This window comes from Hemitrygon akajei, chromosome 10 (genome assembly GCF_048418815.1).
Source record: "Hemitrygon akajei chromosome 10, sHemAka1.3, whole genome shotgun sequence".
Taxonomy (NCBI): Eukaryota; Metazoa; Chordata; class Chondrichthyes; order Myliobatiformes; family Dasyatidae; genus Hemitrygon; species Hemitrygon akajei.
The window spans coordinates 19,088,042-19,100,269 of NC_133133.1; the positions used below are offsets into that span (position 1 = coordinate 19,088,042).

General features: G+C 45.4%; 1 protein-coding gene across 3 annotated transcripts in view; it reads right to left on the reverse strand.

Moving 5' to 3' along the window:
* Positions 1 to 12,228, reverse strand: part of nkrf (NFKB repressing factor) — a 53,295-nt gene that overhangs the window by 22,268 nt on the left and 18,799 nt on the right. The window contains exon 1 of one of the 3 annotated variants that reach the window (XM_073057851.1): positions 3,187 to 3,279. The exons of 1 other annotated variant lie outside the window; for it this stretch is intronic. Coding sequence is in view for 1 of the 2 variants with exons in the window: in XM_073057849.1 (XP_072913950.1) it covers positions 2,385 to 2,593 (209 nt within the window). In the remaining variant the exon portion in view is untranslated. Of the gene's footprint in view, positions 1 to 2,384; positions 2,824 to 3,186; positions 3,280 to 12,228 lie in introns of those variants that run through there. One more of the 3 variants, XM_073057849.1, reaches the window with a different exon arrangement.

Here is a 12,228-nt window from a genome sequence, read left to right on the forward strand (position 1 = left end):
CCCAACCTGCTGAGTTCATCCAGCTTTTGTACGTGTTGATTTGACCACAGCATCTGCAGTGTACTTTGTGTATACTCAACAAATACCCTCTTCTACTGTTACCAAAGACAGATTTCCACAATAGTCTAAATTTATAAGATGCTTTTTGCATAGAACATCCCAAGGCAATTCACTGGAACATTATCACACTGAACTGGAATACAAGTTACAATCAAAAACTAAAACCCATCTCCTGAAAGCAGAATTATGCTTGGGGTTAGGGGACTGAATTCCACAGCACAAACCCCAGGTATTCGAAGACACGAGTGCCAGAGATAGAACAATCAAATCAAGATGCCAGAAAAGGAGAAATACAGGTAGCTAGCTTACAAGACTGCAGGTACGGAGGGGGGAGAAGAGGATACAGAAATAATGAGTTGCTTTGTTAAAGAAGAACTCAAAAGTAAGGAGAATTTAAAAGCAAGGCTAAACTTGAGATTCTTCAGATGCTGGAAATTCAGAGCAACACAAAATATGCTGGAGAAACTCAGCAAGTAGAGTAGCATCTACAGTGAGGAATAAAAGGTTGACATTTTGAGCCAAGACCCTTCATCAGGACTGATGAAAGGTCTCAGCACAAAACTTCAACTCTTTATTCATCTCCATCCATTCATGCTGCCTGACCGGCTGACCTTCTCCAGCAATTTGTGTGTGTTACTTAACAGCAAAGGAATTGCTTTTCTCAAAGCCAAGTGAATGGAGACTTGGACAAGTTGTGGCACAGCCAGCAGAGCTCGAGATGACTTTTTTGAGCGAGATGATTCACAAATCTACTGAAGTAGTCCCAGGAAAAATAAGAATGGCATTGCTGAATTTTACAAATACTCCAACTGAGGCAGGGATGCAATTCACCCGTGTTATGACCACTGTAACGGTACAGATATGAGAGAGGTCCCAAGCTAAACTTTCTGTCAACAGAAATACACAATCAGAAGCAAAAACAGAAAATGCTGGAAATCCTCTCCTTTCCACTGATGCTTCAGTCCAAGACCCTTGTTGTGTGACTCTGGGCTCTGTTTCTGATAGTTGAGAGAAAGGAGGGGGATAGTATTTGTTGCGACTAAGAACTAAAGCCTAGCTCCACTGTTCCCAGTATCTGGATGAAGGAACTTCTATTTCCTCCTGTAGTGGATCTTTGACAAAATTATATTCACTATGAAAACTGAAGCTGTAATGTTGGTTAAGGTTATAAAAGAAATGGATAAGGAAATGAAAGAGACCAAGGACAAGTATTTGGGAGACATCAGGGATAACCATGCATGAAGAGAAGTCATAGCAAGTGATCCTTTGGATGGATGAGGATGGTCTGGTCAAGCCAATCAAAGTCTACAGATTAAGTAGACATGAGATAAATTACCTTTGTCAACATGCAGAAATTCAAATGAGGCGCACAAGAGCAGAAAGGCTCAAATTAAAGGCGCCAAAGCTTCCAGGAACTTGGAAAAGATTAGAATCACAAGCTTTGAAAGGAGCAAGAAAAAATGATTTGTGAAGGAACATGATATTGACAGCAGATTTGAAAGAAATAATTTGAAAACAACCTTAATTAACCGTAACTAGAACAGGAAACTTGGATGACCAGTGGTTCAGTGTAAACAGAATTATGGGAGAAATTGGTAAGTCCAGAGGACACAGCTGAGCTATCTTTGGACGGGGCATTTGAGGGAGAAAGTAAGTGAAACTACTAAAATTATTGTTCATAGCTATCCTCAGAAATTCAGTCCAAAAGGCTAAGGAAAGCAGCCGAGGTAATTAACTGGAAGCCACAATCTCACACGAGCTCGTTACATTATTAAGGAAAAGGTACGGGAGGAGGAGTTTAGGCAAGCTTCCAATTTTAAAATATATTATATATACTCAATAAGCTTTGTCCGGAAGTCAACATCTAACCCTCCACAGACGCAAAACCAGTGGAACAAGACTTGCATTTTATTATCGTGTGGCAAATCCGTTAACCTCGGATAGTACAGTAATTTACTGTACTACAGCACGTGTAAATCTCATCCTCACCGCTGAATATCTGGTGTCACTCCATCTTCGGGAGAACTTGTATTCGATCAATCACTAACATATACACGAAACCTTTCATGTCGAGGGTACCACCACACAAGACCCATCTATGGAGGACTTTGGGGGAAGTATTACAACCCCTGACGTGGAGAGGTCGCCGAAGCATAGAGCCAAGCTGCTGCTGACATTGGGGAAACGCTGCCCATCAAAGACCAGGGAGATGCTGGGATCCATGCGGAGCCCGATGCTCCGTGCCCCGCGGCCCTACACGGTCAAGGGAGCGGGTTATGTAACAAAAGCCGGGACCGAGCCCGAGGCGCCGGGCCTACACTCACCTACAGCCCAGGAAGACGTGGTTGGTCCACACCATGGAGAGTGCGAGCAACTGCTCGATCCTGCTGCCCGGGTAGTCGTGCATGTGGCGGACGATGAACTGACGGCGGAAGAGCCAATGCCGGTCGCTCTCGGAGGGTCCGCGGTACTGCTCGGCCGCGTCGGCCAGCTGCCTATTCGGCCTGGCCATTGACTCCACGCCGGCCGCCATCTTAGTGCCCAGGCCCCGAAACTCGGGGCCGGCGAGGCGCGACACGGGCAGGAGAGAGCAGGCGGGCAACCGCTCAGGCCTCCGGAGCTTCTCCGATCGTGGACCACCCAGCCCCTATTCTGCAAGGCGCCCACAAACACGCCTCCTCCTCTTCCCACCGATCCCGATCGTCAGCGCCGCCGCTGCCTTCCGCCCGGCACGGCACCGTTCCGCTCCGCTCCAATCCGACCGCCGGCAACCCTCCCTAGAGCGCCCCCGCTGGTGGAGGTCCACAGGCCCCGGTGAACGAGTCTCAGCCCCCGCCCCCTCCTTCCTTCCCACTACTATTCCCCCTCTTCCCTCTCCCTCCCTCCCCTCTCCCCCGGCACCACAACGCGTCCGCTCTGGTGTCACAATCACCCGCCTCCTTCCCCCACCCGCAACACAGCAGTGACGAGACCAGGCGCTATATGATCGCCAGCGCCCTCGTTTAAAAATAAAAACTGCAAACTTCACACAGATGTGTGCACCGATTTCAGGCAAATTCCACTTCGAAGAGGAACTTGGAATGGTGCTGCACAGCATTCACCCCCACAATCTCCCACTGATCTTACCATGTTTCTTTCCTCTGGTACCCAGCGGTGAAGACTTGGAACCCACTGAAGATCTCTCGGACTCAATTCGGCTGAAGTATTCTTAATGCCGTTTCGAAGGGCGGGCTCCTGTCAGTGTTACTCCACACACAATAGCGCTAATAGCAGATCTCGCTTTTGTCACTGCTGTTGGTGGGAATTGCCTACCGGTTCTTTTAAAACATTGCAACGCTTCAGAAATTATTTCGCTGGCGGTAAAGCCATTCTGGACACAGAAAAGAGGCGAGCGTTCTTTTACATCTTCAGGTCGACTTGAAAGACCTTTGTAGCCAATCAAAATTCTTTTGAATTGTTCTAATAAAGGAAATAACTTAAGCATTTTGATGTCCTAGTTAGTGGTATTTATAAAATATACAGATTCTCTTCTGTTTTGTAATAATTTTGTAATGTTGCCATATCAACCGCGACTCAACCATCAGAGAAACAAGCTCCCACAAAAAGCGATGTAACAATGGACAGACAATTCTTCGTGCATTCGGCATACCGACCGAGGGATCGGATTTGACGGGTCCTCTGGAGCGAAAATCTGCTGGAGGAAATCAGCGGGTCGAGCAGCATCCGTGATGGAAAATGAATTGCCGACATTGGGTTGGGTTGAAGACACTGTATCGGGTCACCGACGATAATTCCTTTCCTCCCACAGATGCTGCTCCACCTGTGGAATTCCCCCAGCAATATTATGCTCCAAATTCCAGCACCTGCCGTCTCATGTGGCTCGGGTCTGTTCTTTGATGGGATGGATGATTCGGGCAGAGGGAATACAACTTCTACACTCGCTAATAGCCCAGAGGACTATTATAACATGCAGTATTGTGGATTCGGCCGAGAATGTCGGGTAAAACCCTCCCAACCATTCAGCACATCTACATGAAACGTTGCCATAGAAAAGCAGCACCCATCATCAAAGATCCTCACCACCCAGGCCATGCTCTTTTCTCGCTGCTACCATCAGGTAGAAGGTACAAGAGCCTCAGGACTCACACCACCAGGTTCAAGAACAATTACTACCCCTCAACCATCAGGCTCGAGCAAAAGGGGATAACCATCGTCATTTAAGGACTCTTCTGTCTTGTTACTTCATGCTCGTTGTTTATTGCTATTTATTTATACCTGCATTTGTACAGTTTGTTGTTCATTGATCCTGTTTACAATTACCGTTCTATAGATTTGCTAAGTACGCCCGCAGGAAAGGAATCTCAGGATTGTTTGTGGTAACATGCATGTACTCTGATAATAAAATTTTCTTGAATCTTAAGGAAATATATATTTGAAAATGCATCTCCTGCTCTGTTTATATTTCCTCTAAAGATCCTGCCTGATATTAGGTTTATAAACCATACATATGCATCCCTTGCCTTTTTGACTAAATTTACATCTCTAGTCATCCAATGTACCTGCACCTTGTCACTCTTCCTCACAGAAACATATTGGTCCTGATTTTGATCAGCTGGGCATTAAATAACTTCCATATATCAGATGTGGCTGGCTGCGGTGTCGTGGTATCAACGATACAGAGGGTTCGAATCCAGCAGGCTCTTTGGACATTTTCCATCCGTGCTAGGCGGAGCATCGAGCTAGTAAATCTATGCCCTAATCTCGGTCCTAACTCAATTTTACTTGTAATGCCTTGCCTTGCACATAAGTGCGTACAAGGTAAAAAAAAAAGCGCGGAGAGGTAAAAATTCATCTGACCATGTGTGCTTAACCATAAACAGCTGCACCCAATCCTCTCTCCTAGCTAGCACTGCTGTTATTCGCCTTTCGACAAGGTTCAGTTTTATCCTTATCCATAACAATCTGACAAGACAACAGAGTAACGATCATTGTTCCCAAAATGTTATCTCACTGAATTACCGATCACCTGACCAGACACGTTTCCCAATGCGAGTCCTCCCCAGGTAATGAATGCGTATCTTACCGACACTCGTTTATAAGCAACCACTAACCACAGGGAACACACTGCAGAATATGTTGATCCCAGATCCGCCTCTACAGCCACCCATCAACAGACAACCCCCTCAGAACATTTTTGTACTCGACCCGAGTGACTGGACTACTATAGAAGCGAGTATTTGTGAGGCCGGCGGCATGGATGAGGATGGATTTGGCGGCTGATGCGAGACTGCCATCTTCTGGAGATGGCCGTCTCTCCCCCTCCTCCCAACCGAGCCATGACCATCGGGGGGCTAGGTGGGGTCGCGCAGAGCTCACTGAGCCATGGAGGCTGGCTGGCGGCCACTCCTGTCGCAGCCGTTTCTATGATCCTCTCCCACACATTTTATTATTTCCAACTGATGAACAACTCGAAGGAAGAATCCTGTCATAACCTGGGGACCGCCTGTACAAGGTCTAGTTTAGCCCATTCCCTGGCTGATCTATCCACATACTGTGCTACGAACCCCTCCTGGAGGCACCAACAAATTCTGTCCCATGACATTGACAGAATTCCTGTCAATAATTAAACTTAAACTCACTCACTACAATTATCCTGTTATTTACACGTCTTTCCATTATCTGATTACATTATCTGGTTCCTGCACCTGCCACTGGCTATTGGAAGCTCTATAGTGTGATCTATCACTGTAACTGCATCTTTCTGATTCCTGAGCTCTACCCATATTGCCTCAGAACATGAACCCTAATACAAGTCCTCTCTAAGTGCTGCCCTCTAACTTCTCCTGGTCAGTACTACACTATATTAATCTATTCAATATATATATACTGTAATTGATTGTTTTTAATTTTTTTCTTCTACATTATGTATTGCATTGAACTGCTGCTGCTAAGTTAACAAATTTCATGATACATTCCAGTGATAATAAACCTGATTCTGATTCTGATACCCCCCCCCCCCCACACCTCTTTAACATCCCCCTCCATTGTAGCTGAAACATTTGAACCTTGGAACATTAAGCTGTCTGTCCTGCCCGTCTCTCGGCGGAGTCCGGTGATGGCTACAACATCATAATCCAGGCCCTAAATCAATCCATTTTACCTGTAATGCTCCTTAAACTGGAATAAATATACTTCAGTCGGTCAGCCCACCACATCTATTATCCCTGCCTTGTCTATCCTTCCTTTCAATCTCACTTGATCTAACCTCTAATTTCCCCTCAGTCCCTCATTTGTTAACTTACTGCTCTACTTTCCAATCCCCTGCCACACTAGTTTATGCCCTCCCAGGTCACACAAGCAAATCTCTCCCTGAGAGTATTGGTGCCCCACCAGTTTAGGTCCCACCTTCCCTAGGAAACAGCCTAACATTCCATGTACCTGAAGCCCTCCATTCTACACCATAAATTTCACTACATTAGCTTCCAATCTCCTGCCTCACTAGCATGTGGCACAGGGTGCAATCTTGAGATTAAAATACTAGAGGCTATAGCAACACACACAAAATGCTGGAGGAACTCAGCAGGTCAGGCAGCATTGATGGAAATGAATAAACAGTCAACATTCTGAGCTGAGAAATTCATCAGGACTGGGGGGTCCTGCCTTTTAACTTTCTGCCTAACTCCCTGAATTCTCTCTGCAGGACCTCATCTCTCTACTGTCCATTAGTGGAAATCAGTTATGATTTTCTATAATATACATATATCAAGAAAGATCAGAGTGACATTATTTTCTAAGCAATATTTTAAATAATTTAAAATAAACTTTTCAGAAAAAACATAGAATAACAATACCCAACAGTGATGATGTAGTTCGCAGGTGGAATCACAGCCAAACAACGTATTAAAAATACATGCAATAGAGTCCTTGAATGAAAGTCTACAATTATGGCCAGAGAGCAAGCTGATAAATAGAATTTGAATTGTTTGGAACTTGGACCAGTGCCAAATTCTTTTCTTGGATAATACAAAAATTTAAATTGTTTTCCATGATTCAATTGAAAGCTTGCTAAAATTACTTTAATGAGGTTCTTTTTTTTTCTACCCTGCAAGTTTATTGTACCTAAGATTTGCTCATATTTATTGATGGATGAATGTTGCCCAGGACACATCCCTTGACCTTCTGAGAAAGAGACAAGAAAGCTATCACTGAGTCAAGGCTTCAGTGAAAATGAATAACAACAACACACACAAAATGCTGGTGGAACACAGCAGGCCAGGCAGCATCTATAGTGAGAAGCGTCAGGACGAAGGGTCTCGGCCCGAAACGTCGACAGCGCTTCTCACTATAGATGCTGCCTGGCCTGCTGTGTTCCACCAGCATTTTCTGTGTGTTGTTGTTTGAATTTCCAGCATCTGCAGATTTCCTCGTGTTTGCGCTAGTGAAAATGAATAACAATGTTTGTATAAAAATGGAAACAAATGCTAAAAGAGAAAAACACTAAAGATTCTGCAGATGTTGGAAATCCAGAACAACACACACAAAATGCTGGAGGAACTCAGCAGGTCAGGCAACAACAATGGAGAAGAATAAAGAATCATGGAAGATAATCACATACTGGTCCTCCCCAAGTTACAAATGCCTGATGATTCACACCCTGCACACATGAACAAGCATTTAGGACACCAGTGGGATAGCTGAGGATGGATTTAACAGCTGCTGTGGGACTGCAGGCATCTTCTGTTTGGTAGAAAAGTGTATTTCCATGTGCCTGCATCTCCAACCAATCCCCGCTACCTACCCCTGCCTGAGCAGAAATGGGAGCACTAAGCAGCCTCACTCTCTCTCTCATTGCATCAGTGAGAACAGCCGGCGACTATTTAGCCCCTGCCTGCTTACTCTCCCACCACCGCCATTATGTGACCCTCTCCTACATCACTGTGGTTGTCCATTACTGACAAGTTACAAAGGGTGGTTGGGAATGAAAACATACAAATCATTTCATTACATTAGTGTATTGGGGTCGTATAAGGTATAACAGTAACAGAATGCAGAATGAAGTGTTAAAGTCACAGCTACAGAGAAAGAGCAGTGCAGACAGACAGTAAGTTCATAACAAATAGATTGTGAGGTCAACTGTCCATCTTATTGCACCATGGAACTGTTCCTTGTCCCAGTTTCACCACACTTCATTTCAGAATCGCTGACAATCACCTTTTCCTGCCAAGGACCGATTTCTGTGCACATTTTTCACAGTGGTAAGATGAGAGTCAGCCACTGTCTGGTGGAGCCCTCCTTGTGATTTACAACAATGGGCATACTGACTGGAACTATAGAGTCATAAAACACTACAGCATAGAAACAAGCCCTTTAGGCTATCTAATCTGTGCTGAACTATTATTCCACCTGGTCCCATTGACCTACAACTGGGCCAGGATCTTACACATCCCTCCCATCCAAGTACTTATCCAAACTTAAATGTTGAAATTATCTCAAGAGTTTAAAAAGAAAATCTGGATGGGTTGCAATGGAACTTCTTTGTGTATTGGTCGATATTGCAGAAGATCTGTGTTTTATCCCCCATCAAAAAGCACTAGTTTTCTTTATGAACAATGGGAAATTTACCCTCCGTAGTTAATGAGCTATCTCCTGTACCTGACAAAATGGCTACTGAGTATTTATTTGTGCTGTTCTGCTGCTAGAGCTCTTCCACTTCAAGGTTTGATGTGTTTTGCATTGAGAATTGCTCTTCTGCACACCATTGTTGTAACGTGGGGTTATTTCAGTTATTGTTGCATTCACGTCAGCTTGAACCAGTCTGGCCATTCTCCTCTGACCTCTTTCATTAACAAGGCATTTTCACCCACAGACTTGTTGTTCACCAGATTTTTTTTGTTTTTTTACACTATTGTCTGTAATCTATCAGGCCTGTTGTGTGTGAAAATCCCAGGAAATCAGCAGCTTCTGAGATACTCAAACCACCCCATCTGGCACCAACAATCACCCATGGTTAAAGTCACTTAGGTTACATTTCTTCCCTATTCTGTTGTTTGGTCTGAACAACTGAACCTCTTGACCATGTCTAAATGCTTTTATGCATTGAGTTGCTGCCACATGATTGGCTGATTAGAAATTTGCATTAAGGATCATGTGTACTTAATAAAGTTCCACTGGGTATATGTAACAGGGAACATAGAAATTCTTGTCTCTTCTTTCACCAGCCTGCTGATCATCCAGATTCAGTATCCTGTTCCAGCTTTATCCCTACTATAAGTCAAAGACCATACCCACCCCAGAAATCTCTTTCTCCTCTCCCACTGAGTCAAAGATACAAAAACCTAAAAGCACGAGCCACTAGGCTCAAGGACATCCTCAGACCTGATGTTATCAGAGTATTACATGGTTGCCTGTAAAGTAAGTTGGACTCTTTGACTTCACAATATACCTTTTATGATCTTGCGCTTATTGTTTACTGGCACTGCACCTTCTGTGTAGCTATGACACTATATTCTGCACAAACAAGAGAAAATCTGCAGATGTTGGAAATCTAAGCAACCCACACAAAATGCTGGAGGAACCCAGCAGGCCAGGCAGCATCTATGGAAAGAGTAAACAGTCGACGTTTCAGGTTGAGACCCTTCAACAGAACTGGAAAAAAAAGATGAGGTCAGAGCAAGAAGGTGGGGGGAGGGGAGGAAGGAGTACAAGGTGGTAGGTGATGGGTGAAACCGGGAGACAGGGAAGGGTGAAGTAAAGAGCTGGGAGGTTGCTTGGTGAAAGAGATAAAGGATTGGAGGAAAGGGAATCTTACAGGAACTGGTAGAAGACTGTGGAAGAAAGGGAAGGAGAGGAAGCACCAGAGGGTGATGAGCAGGTAAGGAGATATGAGAGAGGGAAACAGGGGAAGGTGAAGGAGGGGAGGACAATTACCAAAAGTCCAAGAAATCGGTGTCTATGCCATCGGGTCGGAGGCTAACCAGACTGAATACAAGGTGTCGATCCTCCAACTTTAGTGCGGCCTCATTGCATCAGTAGAGAGGCCATGGACTGACATGTCGGAATGGGAATGGGAAGTAGAATTGAAATGGGTGGCCACCAGGAGATCCCACTTTTTCTGGCGGATAGAGCATAAATGCTCGGTGAAGTGGTCTCCCAATCTATGCCAGGTCTCACCAATATAGAAGAGGCCACACCGGGAGCACTGGATACAGCAGATGACCCCAACAGACTCACGGGTGAAGTGTCACCTCACCTGGAAAGACTGCTTGGGGGCCTGAATGGTAGTGAGGGAGGAGGTGTAAGGGCAGGTGTGGCACTTGTTCCACTTGCAAAGATAAGTACCAGGTGGGAGATCAGTGGGGAGGGACAAATGGACAAGGAGTTGCATAGGGAATGATCCCTGCAGAAAGTGAGAAGTGGGGGTGAGGGAAAGATGAGTTTGGTGGTGGCGTCCCATTGGAGATGGCGGAATCTACGAAGAATTATGTGATGGATGTGGAGGCTGGTGGGGTGGTAGGTGAAGACAAAAGGAACACTATCCCTGGAAGGGTGGCAGGAGGATAGGGTAAGGGCAGACATGCACGAAATGGAAGAGATGTGGGAGAGGGCAGCACTGATTGTGGAAGAAGGAAAGCCCCTTTCTTTGAAGAAGGAGGACATCACATTGGTTGTAAGGATGAGCACGTGGTTGGAGAGTCAGAAGGCAGCAGAGATCACAGAGAGGGACAGTGAGAGAGAGGTTTCCTGAACACCCAAAAGAATCCAGAGCTAATGAGATGTTCTCCTTCTTCAAAGAAAGGGGCTTTCCTTCTTCCACCATCCATGCTTCCCCTTACTCACATCTCTTCCATTTTGCGCACATCTGCTCTCATCCCATCCTCCTGCCACCACACCAGGGACAGGGTTCCTCTTGTCCTCACCCACCACACCATCAGCCTCTGTGTCCGGCACATAATTTTCCGTAACGTCCACCATCTCCAACAGGATCCCCACTTACCACTTTCTGCAGGGATTGCTCCCCACACGACTTCCTTGTCCACCTGTCCCTTGCAAGCAGAACAAGTACCACACCTGCCGCTACACCACCTCCCTCACTACCATTCAGGGCCCCAAACAGTCCTTCCAGTTGAGGCGTCACTTCACCTATGAGTCTCTTGGGGACATCTATTGTATCCAGTGCTCCCGGTGTGGCCTCCTGTTATGTCGGTGAGACCCAACATAGATTGGGAGACCTCTTCACTGAGCACCTATGCTCTGATCGCCAAAAAAAGCAGGATCCCCAAGTGGCCACCTATTTCAATTCTACTTCCCATTCCCATATGTCAGTCCATGGCCTCCTCTACTGCCACGATGAGGTCACACTCAGGTTGGAGGAATAATACCTTATATTCCATCTGGGTAGCCTCCAACTTGATGGCATGAACATAAATTTCTCAAACTTCCAGTAACTGCCCCGTCCTTCACCATTCCCACATTTCCATTTCCCTCTTTCACCTTAGCTCCTTACCTGCTCATCACCTCCCTCTTCTGCTTCTCCTCCTTCCCTTTCTTCCATGGTTTTCTACCCCCTCCTATCAGATTCCCCCTCCTCCAGCCCTTTATCTCTTTCACCAATCAAATTCCCAGCCCTTTACCTCAACCTCCCCCATCCGTCCCAGTTTTACCTATCACCTTGTACTTCTTCCTCCCTTCTTGCTCTGACGTCTCATCTTTTTTCCCAGTCCTGATGAAGGGTCTCGGCACGAAACGTCGATATTTACGCTTTCCCATACGTGCTCCATTTTGTGTGTGTAGCTTGGATTTCCAGCATGTGCGGATTTTCTCTTGTTTGTAATGAATTGATCTGTATGAATGGTATGAAAAACAAGTTTTCACCATATAGGAATAAACTGATTCCAGTTCCAAACTGTTCCATATCAGAGCTCAAAATAGAACTTGAAGTTTCCAGAGGAAAGGTTAAGTAAATTGGTAATGTCCTTACAAGCATGCTTTTACGTAATGAATTGTTCTGTATGAATGGTTTGCAAGACAACTACATGTACACGAGACAACAACTGTATACTATTAGGAAGGAGATACAGGAGCCTGAAGACACACACTCAATGATTCAGGAACAGCTTCTTCCCCTCTGCTGTCAGATTTCTGAATGGACATTGAACCCATGAACACTAC